General features: G+C 44.1%; 2 protein-coding genes across 9 annotated transcripts in view; both read left to right on the forward strand.

Annotated features, from left to right (window-relative positions):
- The window catches only part of LOC8029575 (transcription factor 12), a 214047-nt gene that overhangs the window by 6724 nt on the left and 180059 nt on the right, over positions 1 to 27264 (forward strand). For all 8 annotated transcript variants that reach the window (XM_042290360.1, XM_042290370.1, XM_042290373.1 and 5 more), the window contains exon 3: positions 4373 to 4484. In XM_042290360.1, the coding sequence (XP_042146294.1) occupies positions 4373 to 4484 (112 nt within the window). The remainder of the gene's footprint in view (positions 1 to 4372; positions 4485 to 27264) is intronic.
- LOC120849478 lies at positions 21606 to 22614 on the forward strand. The gene has a single exon (XM_040221709.3). The coding sequence runs from the start codon at positions 21654 to 21656 to the stop codon at positions 22563 to 22565; it is 912 nt and encodes a 303-aa protein (XP_040077643.2). The 5' UTR covers positions 21606 to 21653; the 3' UTR covers positions 22566 to 22614.

Below are 27264 nucleotides of genomic sequence, written 5' to 3' on the forward strand. Positions count from 1 at the left end.
TAAGACAGCAAAAATTTTATTGTATTCGTCTTCTTATGGACGTAGCCCTATTATGATGCATTAGTGAGAAACTGCCCTGTTGCCATGAGACACCTGTTTAGTAAAAAGACTTTATTTGATATGTTTATGCAGCATTCAATCTAAGCAAAGCATTAAAGGCACTTCTACATTTAAAAAGTGGTGAAACGAACACCTTCCTTTTTCCAGGGGGAACAAGCAAATAATCCCAAATAGCCACAGGTGGATAAGCTGTGTAGTTCGTGGCCCTTGAGCATGGCATTTGTGCCCATTGTGTATTATCTTCTGCCCCGATGTTTGTAGAAATGGGGCATCTTCCCTTTCTATTAACATAAGCAGAGAAAGAGTATTTATTTAGAATTGTTTTAAAACTTACTGAAACTATGCACCCTGCAAAATAGTCCCACTTGCAGTGACTAATATGTGCAATTCGCCTATAGTTCCAGGTATTTCTTTTTAACATTGCATAACATATGGGATGTCACGTGATGGCCATTCGATTTCGTACAGTTTATACGAGAGAAATAATCATACTTCCTGAGAGCAGGACGAACTGGTTCCAATGGGAAGCCAACACAGTGGATGTTTGTGGCATCTTGGGAGCCTGTCCTAAAACAAGGGCCCCGATCTGTGCTTACACGAGACTTGTTAGCAAAGCAGCATTCTAAGATGATAATATAAAATGCAGCAGAATTTCTATATTGACATCTTTAGCCTATGAATCTTAACTCAGTGTTGTAAAATGAATATTGTTATTTATCATCAAAGTTGGCCGTTGCAGTGGCGCATACAAATATAATGTCAAGCCTATCCTTGTGTAAAAGGTTTTGCAGTCTAGCATATTTGGGAGTGGAAGTGCTAACAATTTGTTAATTGTATTAATGATTTAGTCACATATGTATGAAATACCGGGTGTGTTTGCTAATATTTTTTTAAAAAATCCCTACAGATACGGTGGTTGAGAACAAAAGTGACTCTTTTTTGGGAACAAACTGCCAGCGATGGCAGAGGTCAGGGATGGCAAAGAACAGAATACTAAATGGCATAATGATTACCCACAATTTACTCATTAACTTATAATTGGCGAAAATAAACATGTGGTTCAAATTGGAAGCCTGCTGAACTTCATCAAAAACCCCTGAATCATTCGATTTTAGGAACACTCGAAGCATATGCGAAGCGTAGGGGTGCACTAATGTCTCCACTCGTAAATATATCAGCTTCAACTTTAGAATTAAACTAGAACACAAAGATATATTTACAAGTATGTACCAACAAGCTCAACTCTTGAACGTTATTAATCTCCACTCGTGCGGCAAGAATGAAGACAGGCAACATGAAAATGCCGCTGCCAACCTTTTTTCCTAGATCTAGGGATTTCCATCATCGTTTAGGGGAAAGGGAAATTTGTTCAAATCTAGGAACTGATATTTAATGGGTTTCAGAGGGTTTTAGAGACGCATTCCTTCTCTTTTCCTTCTCGTACCGGCCGAGTATGGCGGGAAAAAGGCATCTTTGCATATTGTCGGGGTCAGATAATCTCTAGTGGTAACAACAGCGATTTTGGGGGGCACGCAGGTCCAAAGTAACAATGTTTAATTATGTAAAAAATGAAAGCCGTTTACAACTCTCTGTAACACCGGATTAGAGTGCAGCTCTCAAAGAGGAGGAGGGGAAGGTACCCTTCCCCTAAGTATCCTTCCTCCCTCCTCCTCGCCTCCTCATCCTGTCTGCTACTCCTCCCTCCGAGCGGTGTCGCCGTCGTCTCACGAGGGTCACGTGACCTCACAGGGATCACGTGACGATGCGGATGTCGATGACGTCATCAGTGACGATGCCGATGACGTCATCAGTGACGATGACAATGCTGATGATGTCACGCGTCCCCTAATGCACCGCGTGGTTGCGCCGACGGCGACGCCACTCTATCCGGAAACGGGCGCCTAAGAGTTGCGCTCTAAAAGGTTCTAACGAAGCAAATTTCACCTTTAAATGGACACCCGACTACAGGAATTTATTCTTGAGCTACTCCGTAATGATAATCTCAATATTGACGCAAATTAACACATTTTCTGAAAATCAGAAGAAATCTGGGGAATTTTGCGATGAAAGTCGAGGAAGAAATAACCGCAGAGGTTGGCAACACTGGCGGATGATGAGAAAATCTTTCTCGTTTTTGCATTGCCAGCCTTCCGTCTGCTGCATAAGTGGGAACTTTAGCAACCCCCATGCTTCCCACATCCTCCAAGTCTTCCTAAAATTGACTTATTTGAGGGTTTTCAGTGACGCTCAGCAAGTTTCTAATTAAAACAATGTATTTATTTTCACTAGCTATAAAGGTAATTAGTAAATATCAGGTAATTATTTTGCTTATTTGTGTGTTCTTACCGTCTCTGATGTTCACCATGATCGGCAGTTTATACCCAATATATAACCAGTATAATAAATTTAAAATTCATTTTTGGCCAATGGCAGCAGTTCATTATTTCCAGTCTTTATTCTCTGAAGCAGCCACTTTGTAAGCTATACTTAAACTATTTTATGTTCTTTTTTGTCACTCTTAACACAATAATTATATCTTTAGCTATAAATGGCCTCATTAGAGCAATAACTCAATGAAAGCCCGACTTAATTTGGCAAAACTGGAAGTTGAAATCACTTTTCGTGTAGGGCACTGCCCCAGGAAGACTCAAAAAAGGGGCTGAATTTCCTGCCTCAGTCATATAATGCAACATCTCTTTCATGAGGATGGAAACCTGTACAGATTAGAACAAAAGGCATGAATAAGAAAATAAATCTAAGATGAGTTTCATTCTTAATCATTGTCAGGAATTTTCAACTTTCTGTGCCGATCCTGTGTTTGCGTTCTAATATCTCAGCAACAGATTTATTCAAATGCTTGATATAAATATTGTTTTATAGCTGTGTGAAAGGAAAGTAATTTCCCGAAATTTCACACATGTAATAGAAATATCTGATAAGATACAGACCTGAAAAGTTTGCAGACAATTGCTCGAGGTGCCATGTTATAGAGCTTTTAAAAAATCTGTAGTGCAGTCTACAACAGACATAGTGAATTAAAACTGTCAACCAGCCACTCTCTGTTTGATGTTATCTGAAATCACCCAGGAGTAACCTTAGCAACTTCAAACTGATCTGGAGATGCCTGTTTCTATATCAAAACCTTTAATGTGCAATTTGATATTGCTTATATCCCAAGAAACAAGTTCTTTATGTGCTGGTTTGAGGCCATCTATTCGAGTGACAACATTATGTTAGTTTTTTTATCATTCATTCTTTTTATGTGAGGTAGTTGGTGATGTCATCATCGAGTTTTTTAAGGCAATAATTTAGTTAAAGATAGTCGTACACTTCACGCTTTCCGTTGCTGCCCGTCTTCTCCTTTCCTATACCCTCTCCACTTTTTACCTTGCCCCCACCCCCCCCCTGCAGCTTAGGGGAGGGGAGTGCCAAGAGGATTACTTTTCCTGCAGAAAGCCGAGGTTGCATGTCGGCCTTTAGATGCTGCATTTTGGCGTACCTTCGGTCTTAGAACAATTATCTGCTATTGCATTTCTGTTAAATTTTGCATAGTGCTCTGTACAGGTTTAAGGTCAAGATGTTTATTTTTTGTTTTCTTTGGGATTTTGTTTCTCATCCGCATCTGTCATTTGAATAGCTTAGGCAATAACCACAAACAAGACAATTCCTGCCCCTTACGTCATTAGCAGATCCCAAATCCATCTGAAATGGCAAGCATGCTAAAGCTTGACAAGGATATGGAAATAGTAGTATTGATTTTGGTGTAGGAGTGCCACGGCACCTCAGAAAGGCAAGTAGCCCATACCATGAAGGCCTGCAGCGCTGCAACTAATGATGATGTGATGAGATAGTTTACAGATAACAGAGAGGTGCTGACAATCTTTAATTGGAGCTTGTGGGCGAGGGATTGATATTGGACGGTGGTTTGGTTTGGTTTAGTGGGCTGCTCGCTGGTATGCGGCAAAGTGGTATCTTGGCGACGACGTGCTCCAGCATCAGTGATGCCAGTGCAAGCTAGGGGGTGCTGCTTGAGTCTGCTAGTATTGATGTTATAGGAAAAATGGTGCAAGCCTTGTCTTGTAGGTGGTATCAGTTTAGGTGGGCCTCAGTGCAGTGGTTGTTTACGGTCCAGTTTGGCTCACTCATATTTTGGGCTTTAAATAATGTAAGATGCTTTTCAAGGAGGTGAGCTGTCTTGTTTGTCTGATCTGTCGGGCCCAGTATTATTTTCTCATACTAAACAAAAAAAATTCTGAGCAATCTTGGAGTGCTCTTCCTAACGTGTGCTTTACCCGTGTTTTGTGTTTCGCAGGACTGTCTGGGCAGCTTTCCTGGCGCAGAGCCACTAGCATCGAATGACCCCGCCTACTTTCAATATGGCAATGCAGCTCAGCAGCGGTTACTACCCCCAGACACAAACAGAGGTGAGAAGCTGCAACTGTCTAAGACGTGACACCACAAAGACGTGGAATGAAGACTGGTATTCCTCGTCTATGGGAAGCGTGGGGTATATCGTTGACCCGCTGTTGCACACTGCAGGTTGTACCTTGCGAGTAGTTGCTTCAAAGGAACTGCAGATCCTTCGTAAGGCTGTTTTTATGCATTTAGCAGTTGTAGTTTCAGCACCTGAGTGACCACTGTGGCACTGTGGTTATTTAGGCTAGTTGCTAGTGCATAGGCAAGAAAGGAATGGTGCTACAACGATGAGGGACGAGCGGACGAGGTGCCACCTGTACATTCATCCTACTTGTCCCCGATCTTCGTAGGATTACTTCAATCTCTAAATGAGCAGCCACATTTGAATGTTCCGAATGCTTCAATCCCACGAACATTTGGCTGTCTCTTCGGTATTTTTCAAAAGCACTCGAAGTGCATGTCATTTAGAATGCCTTTGCCCACTTCTGCCGGAAGTCCCAGGCTGCTGCACACCGCACCAAAGCAACTGTCCATGAGCTGGCACGCTTGAACCGTCGGTCGGCCGCAGTGTTATCAGAGGAGTGCAACTTCCTATAACGCCCATGAAACGCAAATTGGAAAACCCTGGGAGGCCGCAGCGCCATTTGAATCCCCTGGTATCTGGTTGCTGTACTAAAATCAACATGGCGGCACAGCGAAACCAAAACCGAAACTGCACGGCAGCGCCATTGTGTTTGGATGGATGGGCGGTAGCTTGCGCCACCTAGATTTAAAAATATAGATATTGTAGGTCTTTTTTTTTTTTTTGCCCGGTTTGCGCGTTGCTTTGCTAGGCTTCTGCTGCTTTGCGGCTGGTTTTCGCATTTCAATGCTGGTTAATGTGCGTTGAAATGCACACAAGCCAGCACTGAAAAGTGAGACCAGCAGCAAAGCAGCAGAAACCTAGCAAAGCAACGAAAGTGGCACATACACAAAAAATATGCAATGCTTGTCCTTTTGCGTTCATTTTTATTGAACAGACAGTAGAAAATACAGACGAAATTTCTTACTATTTTACACACAAGAATCAAAGAAATGAACAGCAAAACAGGATAAAACGTTAAGGTTACGGTCGGCGAAGGTGATGATATGTGTCCTTGCAAAAACACTTCGCTAAATTTACATAAAATCTCTAGGTTCGTGATCCTTTTCGAGCTTCTTGGCGTATACTCACAAGCCTTACGCCGTCCAGCCACAGGCATGGAGCCTAGAAAAAAAAAGTTGAATTGCTTGATTGGCCATTACGTGCCTGATATGGTCATATGAAAACAGCGAGCTTTTTCTGCGCCTCCTTTGAAAAAACGGTACTTGGAGTTCAACACTGCGACACTAAAAACTCGTGTCTCCTCTATTTTTCTTCTCCTTGACTTAAATGCCTCCACGCAAAATTGACAATCGTTTCGAATTTGATTATATAAGTAAAGACCGACGATGGTGTCTTGCAAGTTGCAACTAAAGGAAACTGAGCAATGAGGTCAAGAAAAACAGCTCAGCTCTTTGGTATTGAGTCTTCATCGAGAACCTGCATTCGTTTTTAATATTATCACTTAAGGGGGCACACCCCCTAGGGGGGTCAACTTTTGAACCCTTGTCTTAAAATTAATGAAATTTACAGGGTAGGCTGGTGGTCATGCTAGAGGGTGTATAACAAAATTTCAGGTCTGTCGGTTAAATGAGAAGGAAATAAGAGTAGCTTCTATCAGCAACACGCCTACGTTGCTTAGTTAATCTATCGTTAGAAAACTATTGCGATATTAAAGATTTTTATTTGCTAGATATGTAGCAGAATGCCTAGAGGGTGCGGCTATGGAACATTGTTTCTAAAAAGTAATTCATTTCTATAAATTTTCTCTTCTGCAAAATTGGTCAACTTTTTGGTCTTCTGTGCTTTTGACAAAATGTCAACATTTTTTACAAAAGACATCCGTAAAGTGACAAAAAAGTTTCATAGCCGCACTCCTTATTAAATTTCAGTCAGGAAAAGGGAAGAATAAGCTTTTCCTGTTTTGCCATTATCAAACGATAGATTGACTAAAATGGAATTTATACCAAAAAGTGGAACGGAGAAAAATGTGTTCAAAGTGCTCCAAACCCTACCTTTTCTATAGCTTTGGTGGACAGAAAATAATTTATAAAAAATTAACTATACAGTGAAAATTAATGAAACTTTTTGGGAATACTCTCTAGATGTTGGTGGATGTAAAAATGTCATTTTTCAAAATCAGCTTTTTTTGCAGAATTTTATTTTTTCTGGGCAGTGTCTCCCCTTAAATTTAGGAGTGCGTCACTGCTAAACGAAACGGAAAACCAGAGCGGATCGCTCCATTGCTCATCCTCAGTTAATCGAAAAATATTTAGGCTCATTTTCACTCCTAGTGAACAGACGTGTGAATTGCTGACAACAACGCCAAATAAACAGCTCACAGCAAAAAGTTTCCCATCTTTTAAAGTGAGCATATGTGCTCGATATGACACAGAAGTCTCCAGTAATTTGACAATGACAATTCTCGCGGCGAGTGAAGAGCTATCCTGAACAATGATAGGATTTGGTTTTGTGATCGGAAACCATCGTAGCTATTGCCAAAATCACACAATTAATAATCACTACCACTGCGACAGTTAGGTTTTGTTGCAAACATCTAATCAGGAACTTAAGCAAGAGAAGACCAAAAGAAAATACCGCACGTCCATTGGAGCTCGAAACCATTGATGCCCCGGCTTTCGACAGTCATTTTTTTCCCACTTGGCACATCAGGTGGTGTGATGATGACGAAAATCCATGCTTGACCACATTACAAAAACAATGAGTTCCCACAAAAAAGAAAAGAAAGCCGCGCGTGCATGAACGCGGCACGAATCTTGCGCCGCGACGCACTCCCAAAAGCGAAGCAGCTCGCCGGCTCGCATCCCTCGTGCGTTCTAACGGTCCACCGACTTCCCGGCGCCAGCGGCCAGCGCTTGTCGAGGCGCAGGTTCGGAGAGAGAGAAAACATGCTTAGGCACGTTGAAAGAGTGAAAGAGAAAGTTACGATAACAAACTTCAAAGCCATTCACACCTTCAAAACAACTTCACCTTTATTTTGCTTCATTAAATATATGAATCCTATTTATTTAAAATAAAATAACAAGTGCCAACACTCGCTAGGAGCGCGGCAATCGGAAGCAGTTCGCCGGACCGGACGAACGTCTAAGTATACGCGGCCGGACGGAAGTAGCCGAGAGCTACACCCCACTGGTGTTATGGTGATCAACTTTGTGCCGCTGCTGGGCCTGGTGCTTTCGTTTTGCAGCCATGTCTCTCGCTCGCCCCACCGTTGTCACTCCTGCGCCTCTTTGGTGGAGGTACATAAAGCCCGTGAGCAAGAGCCCTTAACAGGGTGAATAGCCAGTTTGGCTGTCGCCAGGCGCACACTGAAGAAAGTCCCCATTCTGGGAGCAGTCGGCAATTGGCACGCAGAGCACGCAAACAGCGCTTGCACGTTTCGCGTTGCACACACTGTCAAGGCTCTATCCCAAACTCTGACAGGAAAGAAAAAAGAGCCAGTGCCTCAATTATAAATCAGTAAACTGCCAACGTAGCTGGACAAACCTAGCTTTATCTGACTTGATCAGTGAAGGAAGAGTATCGGAAGTTTGCGACTCCTTTGGCATTTCATATTTCCCCACTTATTTCTGTGGCTGCGTCACCCACAAATGCTCGAACAATGTAAGGTGCCCCAGTCTTGGCCGGTTCTTTTTTCGTGGTTTAGAAGCATCAATATCAATGTACTGCTTTTCAGGATGGCCGTCTTGGTGCCATAGCATTAGAAGTCATGAATTGTCTCATGAATATGAAATGGTAAAATGCCCTTTTGGAAAGGAAGTAATAGCTAAACAAAAGGGAAATCTTGAAAAAATACAATCGTCTTCTCAAGAAACAAAAATTATTGTTTTTTTTTTCTTTTTAAATAATGTTTTTCAGTTGGTGTGTCTCTTGTAACATGTGCGAAAAGTACAAATTGTAACATTTTACTTTTTGCATCAATTTGGTTGAGCCACTTTGCCAACACCATTTTGTATTGGAAAGAGCTGAACTAAAAGAATAATAAAATATTTCTACATGTAGTACACTCAAGAAATATTTTCTAGTTACTATATATAGTAGATGAGAGGTTAAGAATTAAGTGGAACCTCCTCCCACCTCTTTCCACATTAGCAGAGTGAACGCTAGAGAGGAGACGACCTCCTTTCCAGCACTCTTTCTGCTAAAGTGGAAAGACGTGGGGGAGGTTTTGCTTTACTCTTAAGAAAACGCGCACCAGTTGAAAACAATTTTATATTTGCGATATTTGAATGAAATTTTCACTGTTTATAGTGCTTCATCTCCTTTTTTATAAATCTGGTGTTTGTTTTGATTTAGCTTGTTTTTTTATCTTAGACCTTAGACGTTGCATTCTACATTTACACAAGATTACGTGTGCTAAACTTCCTCGTGGCAGGGCAATATTAAAAACAAAAATTCTTGTGCACAAACAGGGATGGGGCTGCTGCACCAATTGCACCACTGTGCGCCTTATGACTTTTTATGCACCACACCGATACAAAAGCATAAATAAATACAAAATTGCAGCAAGGCGCACCCAAACCAAAATTATGAAGGAGCCTCGTTGAAATTAGCCATTTTGCGGTTTCTGTTGGCAACATCGACACCGGAACTTCCAGCCCAAATGGGGCACCAGTGGATCCGAATCCAACAATCTGTACTTGAAAGTTGCTGCCGCTAACATTAGCTGCCGTTGCTGCATGCTCACCATGCTTTTCTGAAGTCCTGCAGTCACTTCATCTGAAGATCTGAATAGTGGAGCAAACGTGTGCCGCGGCCCCGCACAGAAAACTTGGGAACAAAGGCAAGTGAGCAGTGAGGCATGTGACGGAGCAAGATACGAGCTGCCAGATTGGGATGCGCCGATTGCGCTTTAAAGCGATTTGGCAGTGATGTCACAGAAGTGCCTTTGACAACAGACTTGCTGCAAGCTGTGAAGAAGTCTCATTGAGTTTACACTGAAAGGCTAGAGGTCGAAAAGCAAGACGACGAGAGGCAGAAGAGGAGGAACAGGGATGCGAGCTAAGCGAGTAGGAAGAGAGATTGTCTTCAGGAAGGAAAGTGACAACTGGAACAGCGCATCATCTGTTTGCGGACTATGCTTGAGCATGCGCAATCATTGATTAAGTCGGGCCTGAAAAAAAAAAAAAAGAGATGGTGAAGATTGAGTTTAGACAAGTGCTGTTAGCGGAGGCTAATGCGAAATTGGCTCAGAATCTTGAAATGTGAAGTGTATCTGTGAGCAATGAACAAAGTCCCGATAGACGTATATGTTCAAGGACATTTATTATCTTATTCTAGTCACTGAAAAACAAAAAAACAATTTTGTACTTGCATTTTTATATTTTGGTACACCTTACTAGTTAATGCTGACCAATGAAAGCTAGTTGTACCTGTTTATATTTACCTCTTTGCAAGTCGGTTTTATCATGTGTCACGCTGTCATGTGCAGTTTCGCTTCATATGGTTTGTGTATTTTGTGCGTAATTTTGTAGAAAATATTTGCAACTAAGAAGCTTCTTGAAATTACTGTTAAGTTTACATGTAGTTATCTGCATGCCATACTTTCTTTAGTTTTGAAAACCAGGTGACATCCTCTATTTTAACATTCTTAAAAGTTGTATGCTGCTCCCAACTTGCTCCAAGACCTTTATTTTGTTGCTCCCAGACTACCCAAACTGCAGTTTTTTCTGCTCCCAGATTGCTCCAAAAGCTGTTTTGCCTAGTTCCATTCCTGCACAAACTATAAAGATGCTTCCAAAGAGCAAAAAAAGATTTACTATAAAAATGTAACTAAACTCCCTGTCACAAAAAAAAATAAATAAAAAAAATGATTTTACTAAAAACTGCGATGGAGAGGACATGGCTAAGTCTACTTTTAAAAATTAATTGTGACGACAGGCGATGTCAGGATTTGAAGACGTGTGCACACAAACTAAGCTTATATTTATACCTTTCCGAGTTGCCGGGAGGTCTTCAAATGCGAATTTAACTAATTGTGCGACCATGTTCTGTCTTTATTGATTTTTCTTGCATAGAATAGGAACGTATTGATAGATATTTATTTTGGCTCAAGAGAGCCGTGGCATTCCAGAAAAGCAAGTAGCCCATACTGTGAAGGCCCGTGGCGCCGCGTTCAACGATGATGAGGTGGTATTGTACAGACGAATTGAAAAAATGGTGATGATGGTTTAAATGGAGCTTGTGGATGAGGGGGAGGGGTTGATATTGCATTTGAAGAGGGTGAAAAGCCTCAGGCTTAGCAGCGACCTTCGCGGCGGTAGTTTTCACGGAGCTGCCATGGGCTGCTAAGTTCTGGCAGGCCGGCAGCCCTCGCCGGTAGCCCCCAGCGAGGGCTCCCGGCTTGCAGACGAGCTGGTTGAATTTCTGGTGACACAGGGAGTCCAGCACCCCCGTGCTAAGGCTCCAGGGTTGGTGTGTGCTGGGCGGCGGTTTTCGCGAAAGCGGGCCTTGCTTGGCAGTCGAGCTTGTAACCGAGTACAATGAGACCCTGTCGATTGAAGACATGGTGTGTGCCACTGGTCCGGCTGGCTCTCTGAGGATGGGAAAAAACATGGATAATAAAACACACTAAAACCCGAAATCACAATTTTTGCGCAATATTGCCGTTTTTCGACCCGCATCCCCTCCATCCTGTCAACGACCATAGTAAGGAGTCAGTTGAAATTTGGCTTCAGTGAAACGTGACAGAAATTTCTGTGAGCACGAATCTGCGAGTGAAGCCCACAGTGGAGCACAGCGGATGCCAGAACCCTTGCTGCGCAATTCTTTTGCCAAAACAAAGCAGGGAAATTTATGCATCTTAAAATTTTCAGACAGCACAATATATAATTGAAAAGTAATTGAAAAGAAAAAGAACCCAAGCCGCTGCTGCACAACGCAAGAAGACAGTTATGTGGGAGGTACATTGAATTGCATTAAACACTATTGTTGAAAGCATTTTGCTCTAGACAACTTTCTCTGTGATGTGAGTTGACAGAAGCATAACAGGCGTACGAAAAAATGTCAGATTTTTTCGGCAATGAGTGAGATATGCACCAATGTCATTGAGGTCATTGAACGCTCGTGCCACCATCCGATCTCTCCAATGTTTCAGACACTAAAATTGGGGACATTTACCCATCTGGGACAACACTCCGTCATTCGTGGTCACCTCATTGAATCTTGCGGAGGATGCATCACGGACTTGAAAAATGCGCATTCTTGGGGGTAGCGGTTCAAAGATGGCCAAACATTGTGCGACAGAGAACAGAACCAGCCTCGGCCACCACCAGCAAGTCCGACAGCACGATTTTGAGAGAGGAAAAAGTGGTTAGGGGGGTTGTCAATCGACAGAGGAAGAGTTTGCCTCGACAGTCGGCATTTCCGTAGGATCTGTCCATACCGTTGTGACTGATGAGTTCTCCAGGCAGGATCGGGCAGGGCCAAGCTAGGACAGGAATCGAAGGACTCAGGCAATGACATGGGGAGACGGGAGGGTGTCTTGTGATAAACTCCGTTTAATACACATGTACGGAAGTATTTACATTGTCCGAGAGCACACTCTCGCAATCTCTCACTGCTCCTTTTAAAGGGTCCCTTGGGCCCACTCCCCCAGTAGTGAGTCCCCACAGCTTAATGTTTGAGCCAATGGTAACAAAGCGTTCGTCCTGGGGGTATGAGCTCCGCCCAGGTCTCTCCCTCACACACACGCCCATCTCGCACTAGCAGACGTCTCCGAACGTGGTGCCTCATCAGTCTTGGTCCGCCTACCTCATCTTCGAGTCTGGATTGAAGAAGAGAAGCCATCCGAAGACGAGAGATATTCTGGCTGATCTTTCGGGCATTCTTTGCTGACGGAGGCTTAACTCGAGTATTTTGCCGTTGGGAAGGGGCCGGCTTAACCTCTTGCTCAGGTGTCTGTCGTGCAGCCATCACTGTGCCGGGTGACGTTGCCCGTCCTTAGCGGTTTTGACGGCCCGACCGTCACTGGGACAACACACCCCCACTCAGGGACGGAGAGAAGGATGCGAGAGGAAGGAACGTGACCTCCACAAAGGCCCATCGCAACAACACCTTCCTCCGTGAAGACTCGGAAGTGCGGAAAGTCTTCTTTGTGCGGGTGCAATGAAGGCTGACAAGAGAGCGCGAGGCTTCACGGGCTGCAACGCGTTGGGTGATTTCGTTGGGGGATAACGGGACAAGCGGTGGTCTTATTTTGACAGTTGTCACAATGGACAAGACACGGAGGCAGTTTTTCAATCCCGAAGCCAAATGCCGATTGCAGCAGTGGAGCAGCGCTACGACTCCCCGCCACTGAAGGAGTTCTGCTTTACCGCCTGTGTAGAGACAACAATGATTGTGGCCATGTTCTGGGATGTTGAGGCATCGTCGTCACCCACTGCATTCCAAAGGGCACGATTGTGACTGCTGCGTCCAACCGAGACGTGAAAAACAAAAGGCTGCAGCCGTGATCTTCCATCATAACAGTGCTTCTACTCATTTGTAACAATGCTTTTTCAAAAAATTATTTACGAAGAAAAAGCAGAAAAATCTTTCAATTGGTTCCTTGCAGTTCCTACTACCCCGACCTAGCAGTTCTTGGCTTTTTCCAACCTTGAAGGGCACACTAGGGTTGAGTGTTTTCAGCGCACTCTACCATTGCATTATCAATATCCAGATAATTTCGGCAGACTCCCAAAGAAGTCTTCGCGGCAGCCGTACAGTTGTGGCACTGACGTTGCGAAAAATGGATAGAACTACAGGGTGATTATGTAGAGGGGTGATTAGGCTTCTGTTTTGCATTGCATGCATGTCTTTGTATACAAATTGGGAGACCTTAGAACTGGAGTGCTTCCCATGTAAGACTATCTGGCCTTGTGCTGCATTCCCTAAGCCTTGTGAGCCCAACTCCACAATATGACGCTCTACCGCGGAAAAAAATATCGTTGCATAGCTTGCACTGATCGGCATTTGTAAGTCAAATAATTAGAACGGTTGCAGTCACCGTCAAAGAGGAATTGTCCGACAGTCAAAAGGTCGGCTACTAGGGTGTCCAATTTTTTCTCACCGGATACCTGGCTATGTTTCTCTTGAATATTCTTCACACTATGCTTTTGGTTCCCCGTGGGATAAACTCCCCCCCCACACTCCTGAGGGAAGAATTCACACTGTTTTTTTTCGATTCTGGGGCCAAGCTGCCAATATGGAGTGAAATTTCTAGCAGGGGGAGAGCGGAGCTATTGTGGCGGAGCATAGTGTTTTCCTCTCTCTGTTGCTCCTGCGTGGTCGCAGTTGCGGACCGACACAGGTCTCATGCTAAGTGTTCAAAACCACGACATCCACAAGTGTTACCGCAGACCTTGGATGTCTGGTCTGAAAATGTACGGACTTACACCCTAGAAAACCTTTTAGAGCGCAGCTCTTAAGCGCCCGTTTTCGGCGTGAGCGGTGTCGCCATCATCGTCGGTGTAACCACGTGTTGCATTATGGGAAACGCCCTATAATGCAACCCATGGGTCTCACTCATGACTTGCGCGTTGCATTATGGTACGTTTCCTATAATGACGTCACACGTGACATGACGAGGGTCGCAAGTGACATCACGAGAGTTAGGAGTGACGTCACGACGGCACGAGCGACGTCATTATGGGAAACGTCCCATAAGGCAACGCGCGGGTCACGATGGTCACTAGTGACGTCACGAGAGTCCCCGGTTACGTTACGAGAGTTACCAATGACATCACTTGTGACCTGCGTGTTGCATCATTGGACATTTTCCATAATGATGTCACATGACGTCATGACGGTCATGAGTGCTTCGAGAGACATCACGAAGGTCACGACCTTCACAGTGAAAGTCATGACCTTCACGAGTGACATCACTAGGGTCATGAGGGAGGGGGAGGAGAATGAGAGGAGGATGGAGAAGAGGGAGGAGGGGCATATCCTCCTGGTCCTCAAGAGCTGCGCTCTAATTCGGCATTACAGAATGTTGTAGTTGTCTTTCATTTTTGCTATTGTTATTACTGTTGCTTGTTGGCGAGACTAGACATTGCAAGAAGCTCACAAGGAGTCAAATAGTGTCAAGGGCAAGACTTGTCAATCTGTTTTTAAAAGCTTATGGGAGTGTGAGCATTGTTGCTCCTGCATTTAGACAGAAAACATAGGAAGCACTTGCAATCCTGAAAAGGGCTTTGAAAGTTGCTTCGATGAATCCTCGGAGAATGAGAGCTACAGGGCGCCACCGTTTTTCAAAGCTGGACACGCTGCGGAGGTACAGATCATAGTTTTGAAACTGCTCGTTTTACAATCTAAGATCCAGCACTTTAAGCTTCTTTTCACAGATGCTTTGATGGTGGAGATAGTAACTGACACCAACCGCTATGCAAGAAAGTCACTTTGGCATATCTGTCAGAATGTCATGCTGAATGAATTCGTGGCATTTCTAGGAGTGCTTTTGAATATGGCATTTATAGCAAAACCTTGTGTGAAATACTGCTTTTAAATGAATGACTGACCAGGCTGCCAGTTTTCGATTACTGTGAACAACTTTATTTTTGCGGGCTCAATATTTTGTGACACTTGGAAAGTGTGGGTTTCGAAAATATTTTGTAGGCACGAAAGTTTGCAATGGACTTCTTCCAAAACCGACGTGCCCCATTGCGGCGAAATACCACGCAGTGCACTCTGGGAACTAGTTGGCCACTCAGTTTTGGTTTCGACTGAGCAGCTTCATCTCATGCTATGACGCCGTGACCGAACGCGCTGCTTGCGTTTTCGATTATCTGACATTTCACGAACATACAATACACTCATTCTCGAGCGATTCAAAACGAAGACCGGAGCACTTTCCTTGGTTCCCGAAACACCGGATATTGTGCGTGCGTATGCAAACGTATCGTGGCTTAGTCACCTCACCCTACGAGTGCGTGTTTGAGCTCAATTTCAATAATTCCGTCTAGTACCAGTGAACTAAAACTGAAATTTGTTCATCTGGAGCCTTAGACGTATTTGGTTTGCCAAACGTCCACTTCTTGTTACTTCATTGGGTGAAAAGCAAGCCGCATCCTCACAGGGTATCAAAGTTGAACCCAGCGTTTACGCATGAACTTTTAAGGAAACATAATAAATTCGACCTCACTACTGCACAGAAGTTACTATGATGTCTTCCTCGTGTCATCATATATTTACCACTCAAATTTTATACTGATAGAAGATTAACTTTTCGCAAACGCTGAGATCGGCTAGCTACGACGGAGGCCCTAAGCGTCCCCTACTCCTCGCTAAGCCTTTTTGGACGAGCTTTTACTGACGCCCAAGATCTGTGCCTGAACGGTGTGTCTGAAATTATCTCGGCATACTCAGGTAGGAAGAAAGCAAACACATAACAAATATTATGGCCATTAGCAACCGTCAAACGCGCTTTGAATTCGTTCGTTTAGCGCACCCGTCCGGCGCACTTTCGGCGAACGGTGCAACATTCTTCACACAAGTGCTCGACTTTTGCTTTCTTAAAACGATCTGTATGTGCGAATTGGCCTATATGATTGGCAGGATAACTTTATGCGCGTACGCGATGTTGAATATTAGTGGAATGCAAGCGGGTGGGGACTTCACTTCGTGCAGTGCTGCGGGTCAGTACAGATAAGAGATAAGAAGTGTGTTAAAATTGAGCTTTTCAATGGCGCCTCCTAGTTTTACCTCGCATACTCAGGCATATTAAGAAAACAAGTAATTGCAAAAAGTAATATTTCGTCTATGGACGCACGAAACAAACAAACTGCCTGATCAACAACACTAATGTAAAGGCGCGAGCTCGATGTATGCATGTTGCTACAGCTTGTTGTTTCGTACACAAGCAAGATCCCCGATCTTCGCAGCGTCGAGATTCCCAGCATTGGGGCTTGTCCACATACCTCGGTTGGAACGCTAACAGGAAGGCTCAAGTACAAAAATACAGCAAGCATGTGTTAAGACAAGCTATACGTCTCAGGCTTGTGCTAAAGCTTCGAGGTTTGGCCATTTAGGTTAGTTTAGAGACCACAAACGACGCTCTCGGGATCAGAAAACATTAGATAACAGCCGTTAATAGTCCACGCTCTGTGTATAATCTCTTGTCGACGTGTCGATCGAAACCGAAACCATGCCACCCTCCTCCCTGGCCAACTAGTTCCCAGAGTGCAACGCGCGCTGTGTTCCATGCAGGACTTTATGGAAGTAGTCTATTGGGAGTTGTAGGTTGTGTATTCATAAAATGACTTGTGCGTGTTACTTGAAAAATGTAACTGATTACAATTGCAAATTAGTGAGCCTCACATGTAATGAATTACTGTTAGAAATTACTTTTGCTGAAAAGTAATAGATTACTTTACTCATCACTTTACAAATAACTGACACATTCCTTTTCCAGTATACAAGGAAAACAATAGAAACAATTTTGATGTTTTCGCAAATGTTCTGCAACGCTACTTTTCATTTCTTATACGCCCACATTATGGTAGTCCTTGTAAAAATAAATTATTGTGTTTAAGAGAAAGAACGTAGGTGCACTCTGTTCACCTGTAAGCTGACAAGACAACGAAAGCTGCAAACACAGCCGCCATCCCGCTAGCTTACTGCGACCAGAAATGATCCCTGGAATTCTGCAGACAAAGCTAACGATGCGCATGCTCTGTAGCAGCGTCTACCTCTGCTGGAGGGTCAAGAGGACAACGCCTACTCGGTGTTGTCTTCTTGTTCTTCGTTTTTCACATATTTGTATCTGCCTTGCACGTTTTGTTAGTGGTTCTGGTGATTGATCATACAAAAATTTTGTTTTCTTTTCGATTATTCTTCACAATGTTTTTGTATTTTGTTGAACTTGCCATCTTTATGACGCTGAATTGCCTGCTCATATTGCTCCAGTTTCTGTATTACGTTCATATGTTTTTTTTAAAGTAAGGAGTAATTAAAGTAATCATTAACAATATTTGTAGCAAAATTACATTACAAATTACTGCCACAAAAAAGTAATATGGTAATTACAAAATTACTTGATAAAGTAACGGATTATAAGTAATTCATTATTTGTTATAGATTAGTGTTATAGATTTGTTACTGTAACGTAACATATCTGCAGGACCTATTTTACACATTATTTTTAAAGTCGTGAAATTCGAAAAAATTAAGTCGCTACAGTATGTGTTCACCTCGACACTTGCTCTTAAAAGATTCTACGCTCGCCCAAAGTTTCGCATGCAGTTACAGGATTTTATTTAAAAAATTTGTGTAGATGCACAGTTTTTCTGCAATTAATTCATTGCTTGTATTGAGCATGAAAGTACAGTCCCAAACAAAAGAAACACGAACAACAGTGTGACAGCTTGTTGTTGCATCACTCAATGGTCATCAGCAGAAGCTTCCGCGCAGCTTCTGGTGCGCTTCGAGGGTAGCGGAGGTGCAAAATGGCCAGCCCTCTCGGCACATGAAGTTCGCGCTGATTTACTTTAGTCCTCCAACACATTCAGTGCCTATCGCAAAGTTGTCACATTGGCACGTATGTTTCGAATTCTTGGTAGTGACACACAGAAAAACCAATATTGTCCTTAGATTGGCATTACAGCGACATGACAATTCACATTGTAGAGTGCGACTGATAAAAGATTATATTTGTGGAGCATACGTAATGCCTGTGCCACATTGTCAAAATGGAGAAAGCGCAGCAGTTAGCGCTGCGTGTTGTGGTAAACTGAATCAAATCGGAGTGAATTCTGTTTGTTGAAGGGGTTGGCCACTTAGCATCTTCACTACTCTGGAAGCAAACTACAGGTTGCACGAGAGCTTCTGCTGACGACCGTTAAGGGGTACGATGAGGGCGAGAGGCTGTTGCTCCGTCATTCACGTTTCTTTTGTTCGGGACTGTTAATTTTATGACTGCCGGGTAGTCGTAACTTTTTTAGTGTAAAATAATTCAGACTCGAGGAGCCAAAAAGGTGAAACAGTTAATGGTTATGGGTTGCTGCATTTAATTTCCATTCTTCATTCTTGCTCAGCGTCTGCTTGCCAGGGCTCTTTGGTCTCATATTCTTCATGCAACGGCATTTGTGTCGGGCAGCTTCAGATGTGTTTCTGGCAACTCTAGCGTAGGTGCCAACTTTAGACGATACTTTTGAAAGAAGGGAAGAGTTGCAAAGCCTGTTTGAAGTGAGTGTTAATATCTTGTAGACACCTTGCCCTAAGTTATTGGTTCCCCCTTACTATTAAGGACGCTCCTCTGGTGCTTAAATTTGTCTCTAGGGAAAGCTCTCCCATTACGTTACAAAAAGTATCTGGGCCATAGACATGTAAGGACTGTGGTGTTGCATTAATAAATTGCTCTTTTTGAAACAGCGCTCGCACTTCCCTCTTCTATTGTTGCCGGTGGCATTCTGCTTTAAATGGCATGCTGCTTGAATGCATATGTTTATATGCCTATCTTTCCTGGCATTTCTTGAAAGTGGTCACTCCTTTTTGAATGAGCGAATTTACTACTTATTTATTTACAAAAACAACCCTCATTGCTGAATCATTATAGCAGGTCAGCCTAGTATTGATAGCAGAAGAAAAAACTAATTATTGGAACATGAACAGTTAACAAATCTGTGAAGACTGCTAACGAGACAAAAAAATCAAGTTAAAAAAAACAAACCCGTTATAAATCATAATCGCTTCCTGAATGAAGTGGTTACATTTTGTGATAATTGTGCATTATCTTATATTTCAATTTTCTCTAAATAAACTGCATCATCTGATGTTATTGCTACAGCTTTAGTGCTAAATGCTAAATGTGCCAAGGTACTGTAATAGAGTTTGAATGTGGGCTAGTCGGCGCATATGGGTAACAGGAGAAGACAGCGCTAGTAGTGTGATTGTTCAATTGCAGAGAGGCTAAAAGGACAGGTTTTGAAAATGTTCAGATATGTTGATGATTATCGGGTATGTTTATTTCTAAGCAGGGCAAAAAAAAAAGTGTAGGCATGGTTTCCCATGTTTTGAACATCTTTTGGGAGTGCTCTGGAGGTACAAAGTGTACTTTTGGGGTTCCATATGAAAATGCCTTGCACTTTCTAGACCTAGACTTCACTTAGAACAGAATCACATATGCCGGGTGTGATGATGTGACTTAAATGTGGAAAAGAAGAAGTGCAAGTCAACCCATGGATCGGCCCAGAGGGAGAAAGGAAGACGACGAAGAAGGGAAGATTTTGGAGCGCGTGCTCGGAGGGCGTGAAAGAAGACTGGCCGAAGAGAACGTGCAGAGGGTGTGGAACGACACCATCGACCAGGGCAATCGGGGTTCGCTCCCACGGTCTGACCGGCAGCCTGCTCCAGCGAGGGCAGCGCATAGAAGCCTACGCTACCCGGCTTCCTACTGCGCGAGCACTTGGTGCGGTGACTCGGGTGACCGAGGGAAGCCAACCGCTCCCGCTCCTGACTGCCTGCCACAACCGTCGGCCGACAACGACAGCCCCAGACACAACACCCGCTGCTGCGCATGGTGACTCAAAGACATGGTGACTGTTGCATTTTCCTTCTTTCATTTCTTTAACTAAGTTTTCCTTTTTTTTGTATAAGCATATGAACTATTTGATTTTTTTTTTTGTAAATACAAGCTTTTATGAAAAACGAAGGACATTGTATCTTGTCGATTATTAACCCCAAAGAACCCCGTGACAATTAACTGGCGTCCGCGACAGGACAAGATATTCTGTTCCTTCGTTTTTCTACGTAACAATAGTTAATCAGAATGGAGGTTAAAGAGTTAATGTCTTTGGGCGCTGAGTTGGGACTGGCAGGAGCGGAGTTGAGGTGTTGGGTGGACGAGGAGCGAGCACGCCAACGGGAAGAGAGGGCTGCTGAGAGGGAAGCACAGCGCCTCAAGGCAGAAAGTGAGCAACGCATTATCGAATTAAAGATTCGTCTTGCAGAGGCTAGCGCAACCGAGATAGGACGAACAGATGGCAGTGAAGGGTCACGTCGCGCATCTCTATCGCTATCTCCTAGTCCTCACAAGCTTATGCCTCCCTTCGATGACAAAAGGGACGATCTCGACTCGTATTTGAGGAGATTTGAGCGGGTAGCTCAGGGGCAAGATTGGCCGCAAGAGAAGTGGGCGACTGCTCTAAGCATGTGCCTTGTTGGCCCAGCTCTGGAGGTCATAGGTAGGATGTCACCTGAAGACTCTCTGAATTATGATAAGGTGAAGAGGGCTTTGCTCCAGCGGTTTCGGTACACGGCAGAAGGGTACCGCGAGAAATTTAGAGAAAGCAAGCCGTTGGACGGAGAGACAGGGAGCCAGTTTGCTGCGAGACTAGAGGGGTTCTTCGACCGCTGGGTCAGTATGAACGAATGCCCAAAAACGTATGAAGGGGTTCGTGACCAGATGATTGGGGAGCAATTTCTTCGGAATTGTCATCCGAGGCTCGCGGTCTTCTTAAAGGAAAGAAGCTGTAAGACCGTCTCGGCGTTGGCTGAAATGGCGGACCACTTCCTGGAGGCCCAGAGCCAGCCTAATCTGGCCAATTTCAGGAGGGAGGCAAAAGTAGCCTTAGATTCCCTGAAGGAAGATGCGCAGGGCAGCAAGCCCGCTCCAAAGATAAAATGTTTCTTGTGTGGTAAGTTGGGCCACAAGGCAGCAGAGTGTCGATCGAAGCCAGAAACACGCGTATTCTGTCAAGTGTGTCAGAGGTCAGGCCACGAGTCCAGATCATGTCCGCAAGAAAAAAACGGAAAGACAGAAGTTTCATGTTTCGTAAAACCCGATGAGTATCCTCTTGGTAAGACGGACGCGTTCTCACGGGGAAGGAAGAAAATCACAAGAGAGGCCTTCAGAACGCCCGCCATGAATATGACTGAAAAGGCGAGATCATTTCTGTCGGAAGGTATGCCAATCACAGATGGGATATTAAACGGCAAAGCAGTAAAGGTGTTGAGGGACAGCGGGAGTAACACCGTGATAGTGCGCCGAGAACTGGTCGCATCTGAAGATTTTACTGGCAAAGTCAGTCCCGTATTTTTAGTGGACGGGACGTGTCTGATGTTGCCAGAGGCAAACATTCGCCTTGTGTCGCCGTTCCTAACGGGACAGGTAACTGTCAAGTGTATGGACCATCCTCTGTATGACGTCATTGTGGGGAATATTCATGGAGCAAAAGACTCGACCGAACAAACCCTGAAAAAGGTGCCTGACGCGGAAAGTGAATACGTCGCTGCTGTCGACGGTAGTATGTCGAGTAGGCTAAACCAACTTAGTAACGGTGGGAGTGCCAGGGAACGGGGGGACCTGCGGCTCTCGCAGTGGGGTGACACCGACGCCAAGGAGCGCTTGAAAAGCAGGGCAACCACTCACGAGCAGTACCTGGAGAAGGAGAAGCTGCTGCAGCAGGTCTTCGACATGAAGAAGCCGGTGTACCCCAAGCCCCGCAAAGTACTCTACCCGAGGCCGCGCCTCAAAAAGAGGGACCCTAAGGCCCAAACGGTGGTTTCGCCACTGGGCCCGACCGATAACTACCCCGTGCCGGAGGTAGATCCTCACGACAGCGTCCCGACCGAGTTCATCGAGGGCTACAGCCTGGCAGGAGCCGACCTTTCCGTCTCGTCCGGAGGGGGCACCATGGTGCACGTAAACGAAAGGGTCAAGAGAAAGTGTCAGGATGGACGGCAGAAGTTCCTTGAGAGGCAAGTGGACCGGGAACAAATGATCAAGGAAAAAGACTTGCAGCTTGAGGAGCGAAGGCTCAAGCTCGACGAAAAGCGACTGGCCTTCGAGAGGACTAAGTTTGAAGCAGAGATGGCGGTCAAGGTCAGAAGGCTAGACATGGAGGAGGAGGAGCGCAGGATACGCGACGGCAGAGACAAGATGCACCTGGAGCTCATGAAGATGATGTTCGACGAACTAGTCCGGAAGGCACAAATCGAAAACTGCCAGGAAACACTTCGTCGCGTATGAAGTGGTTTGGTACGCATTATCACTGAGGGTTGGGGGAAGCGAAGTGGATTCAAATGATTCTTCATTACGATTCATTCATTACGATTGAGAGGAGTGCAAAGTAGAATGAACTGTAATAATTTATCGTTAGAATTTGTTTCTAGTAATATACCTCGGGTTATGCATTTTTGAGAGCGTATTTGCAAGGAAATTTGAGAACGGGTGGAGGCGTTAAAGCAGTTTTTGTGAGAGAATGCGACAAGCCGGTATTACAGTAAACCCATGAAGTGTGAAGTCGGTATAAGGACAATAACATTCCTGGGTCATGGTCTGGTTAATAGAGAAGGTTCGTGTGCATTTATATGAAACGCATTTTGTTGTTTAGACGACCCACCATCCTTTACAATGTCGAGACGAGGCGAAACAACTTAACAGCCGAGTGTTACGCTGGGGTCTGATGCCTCAAGAGTACTCGTTTCGCGTGGAGTACATTTAAAGAAGAAAGAATGTGGCTGCGGGTTATCTTATTAGGCTGCAATGAACTTGCGCACATCATCATGGTCTTGGTTTTTTTTTTGTGTATGTAATTTCTTTTGGTACTTAAAAAAAAAAAAACTTAAAGGGGGGCTCCTTGTGATGATGTGACTTAAATGTGGAAAAGAAGAAGTGCAAGTCAACCCATGGATCGGCCCAGAGGGAGAAAGGAAGACGACGAAGAAGGGAAGATTTTGGAGCGCGTGCTCGGAGGGCGTGAAAGAAGACTGGCCGAAGAGAACGTGCAGAGGGTGTGGAACGACACCATCGACCAGGGCAATCGGGGTTCGCTCCCACGGTCTGACCGGCAGCCTGCTCCAGCGAGGGCAGCGCATAGAAGCCTACGCTACCCGGCTTCCTACTGCGCGAGCACTTGGTGCGGTGACTCGGGTGACCGAGGGAAGCCAACCGCTCCCGCTCCTGACTGCCTGCCACAACCGTCGGCCGACAACGACAGCCCCAGACACAACACCCGCTGCTGCGCATGGTGACTCAAAGACATGGTGACTGTTGCGTTTTCCTTCTTTCATTTCTTTAACTAAGTTTTCCTTTTTTTTGTATAAGCATATGAACTATTTGATTTTTTTTTTTGTAAATACAAGCTTTTATGAAAAACGAAGGACATTGTATCTTGTCGATTATTAACCCCAAAGAACCCCGTGACACCGGGCTTACAAGCCAAGGAAAAAGAAGTCTCTCCTTAGCTATGATTCCACACTCTGAGATTGTAAAGGAAGAAATCGGCAAATCATGTCTAAGGGCTTGTTTTATGGAATCTTGTTTTCATAAAAGTTCCAATAGCTTCACGATTCAGATCAACAAGCCGGTTTCAATGGGGTTCCCTAAGGATGTGATAGTAGGAATACCGAACCACTTTTAACTTCCTTCAGACAAACACTTGGCACTTGTGACAATGCAAGGAGGAAGCATACGTCCTGACCAGTGGTAATACATTATCTTCACAACTTTTCCCCATAGGATCAGGAAGATGGCAGATAAATATAAACTTTTTGTAGTCTTATTGGCCTCTTCTAAGTTGGCTTGCTTGTGTGCTGCAATTAGGAGAGCAAAAAGAAAACATGTAGTGTGTGAAATCAAGCATTGTTTCAAATACGTCGCATGCACAGTCAGGGTGGTGTATAAAACAACATTCTCTTGCGGTAGGGTCTAAATAGGGCAGACACGTCGATGCATCAAAGTTCAAACAAGGGAACATTCTCTGCCTTTGAGGTCTATGCCATTGAGTCACCTGTCAGTTCATAGCAATAGATGTGGTTGTACACCTCTGTTCAAGCACATTGAAATCTTAGCAAGACGTCCCCAAAAAGTGACTAGGGGAATTCGTGAGGCATATTACATTCGTCTATATACGGTCCTGATATTTGCATTAGGGCAGACGCAGCAGGGTCAGTTATGTCGTGCAATTAAGAATGAATTCATTGGTAGAGGGGGAACGTATATATGAAAGCTGAGTTTATGTTCCTTCAATTTTTAAATTTGGTAGATATTCTGTAACACTTGGTTTTTTATACTTTCGTCTTGCTATGAATCTGTCTTTTTTCCCACACTTCATTGTTTCTAAGAATTGAACTAAAGAAAGAAAACAAAAGTACAAAGTCGTGAGTCAGCGTTGTGTTTGTGTCTTTCGTCTACTTGTCCTTATGCCTTTTCTCCTGTTTTCTCTTGTTACGAATGTGCCAACGAGCTCACCCTGCTTCAGCCTGCTACATTTCACCAGAATGTTAGGATTTTGTACCAACATTGCGCTAAGAAGTAATAGAGAGAATAGTGTACACAAACAATGGTGTCATTGCCACTGCGAATGCGCCGATCGCTAACCTCGTTCTGCGCATTGCCTGCACCATTCAGCATATGCTACTTTAGCTTGGCTTTAGCATACGCTAAAGCCAAGACGAGGACGCTCAGAAAATGTCGGATTCCAGTACTGTGGCTGCGGCCGCTTTTGTGATAATTGCAAGCGTGACGTCGGCGGCATCTCGCATCTGTGACTTCAATACAGAACAATATTGCACTTCTACGGGAGGTGCATGTCACACGCGGTTTGGAAGACCCAGCAAGGTGGGCGACCACCACCGCTGCTTGCAACACGCGAACATTTTTTGGCAAACATTTTGACGAGTACATGTGCAAAGATCAGTACACGAGACCTCTCTTGCCGAGGCGACGTAAGTGGACACGACCGGCCGACTGCTCCCATCAATTTCTAAACAAATATATGTTACCTGGACCAAACAACTTGTTTTTATCCCAAATTACAGCGTTTTGTGTGTGAAATAAAAATTGTTACTGTGTCTTGACGGTATTGCAAGCGCGAGATGCTGGGTGTTTTGCGTCATGGCGGAGAAATGCTCTTCTAAATATCTCTTGCATGACGTGCATTGATGCAAACACCAGCATGCATTATTCTAGAACTTTTCTAATATCACTTTCTCTCTCAACACTGGATTTAATAGCTTGGGCCCTGCCACATTGCCATATAATTGCTGTAGTCTGATACGAATTGTCCAAACTTGCGATTATTGCTTTAAGGAAAATACTGTTCAATGTGATTCCCATGTAGAACATTTACAGTACTGAAGAATTTTGCAATAGCTTAGATTTGTACTACCAAGTTACTGTAGAACATGAACAAAGCATCTAATTGGCTACTCAAAATTATTCTGATCTGACATTATTGCATAGGAGCAATATTTGTTTTACATTTGATTCCAAACTTAAAATATTCATTAAAAAATGCTCATCATGCTATGTCCTTCATAATCCGGCAAGTTTTTTTAAAAGAGGGCTACTGCAGTGGCCCTCTTTCAACAAAAGGGATTGTTTTGATCAAATCATTGCTGTGTCTGATGCTTTTGGCATGCATCTAATCAGCTAGCTGATTGTTTGTGATAGAATGCAATGTATTTGTGCAATATATGCTAATGAGTAGTTTCACTAGTGCGAGAAAGCGATGAAGGCACTGCCTTCTAATGACAAGACAACACATAAACCTTAACATAGTATTTGTTGTGGAAGGGTTAGGAAGTTTTAGCAAGTCGTTCCGACGCAAACGGTTCATCCTCAAATGCCTCGCTGATGCCATTGCGCATGCGCGTCAAGTCGTCGGGGGTTTTGGGATGCCCTTGCCGTTCGTTTCTTCCACTCTGGCCGCTGGAGTCGTCACCACAATGCAACCAGCACCTTTGACGACTCAGGTAAAAAAAAGATGGCGTTCAGTTTGGCAACTTGCTCCGCTAGCCTACCTACGCATTGGGATTAGGCCCGCAGGAGGCGATTTGCCATCCTGCTACTCTTTGCTTCATTTGAGAGGTCGAGCCAAATGATTTCAAAGACTGCTCGCAGTGGTAAGCAAACGTGAATACTGTAAATTGCGCGTGTGAGTGATTTTTCGTGCTCCAGGTAACTAGCTGCTGTAACGACAGCGAGCAGAAAAAAGGATTTCGTTCGACGTAGTCGTGCGCTGTGAAACTCGAGTCACGGATTCATACGCTGCAAAAAGCTTCAGATGTTTCTAGAAGATGGCGCTGCCGGTCAAATGCAGTCATTGTCGTTATTTACCCAGTTGTGCCAGTTTTGCGATTCACTAAAACGCATTAAATTTCACCTACGGTTTCATGGAACGGAGCAATTTCGCCGTTCATCATTTCAGAACAGAATTAAGTATATACTTGTCCTCCAAAAGTTCTTTTCGCTGCTCCAAAATGTACTTTTGACTGCTCCAAGAAAAACTCCGAAATAACTCGGGCCAGTCACATTACCGATAATACTAACAAGATAAAAGTGTAGTTAGCCACGTTTGATAAATTTGTCGAGTTCAGCATATTACTACACACCAGCAGTGTGGATTAAAATCTTCTGTATAGGCCAGACGTTCGAGGTCTCACTCTGACTTTTTGTTAGGCCATACAACAAGTTTTCAATGAGAAGAGATCAAGCAGTTTGTCTGCCACACAAACTATCTCGGAGCTGTTTCAGCGTGAAAACTCTGTCTACCCACTTATTTGTGGCGGTATTACTGGAGCAGTAAATGCCTGCATATTTTTGTTCTGGTGTCAGTGCTTCCAAATCCTCTTCTAGCGTTATTTACGAATAAAATGGGCAGTGCAAAGATTTCAATGTTGAAAGAATTTGCAGCTTGTATTTTTGATACCATCCATCTTGGCTC

The sequence above is a fragment of the Ixodes scapularis genome, unplaced genomic scaffold (genome assembly GCF_016920785.2).
Source record: "Ixodes scapularis isolate PalLabHiFi unplaced genomic scaffold, ASM1692078v2 PGA_scaffold0__279_contigs__length_252992795, whole genome shotgun sequence".
Classification (NCBI taxonomy): domain Eukaryota; kingdom Metazoa; phylum Arthropoda; class Arachnida; order Ixodida; family Ixodidae; genus Ixodes; species Ixodes scapularis.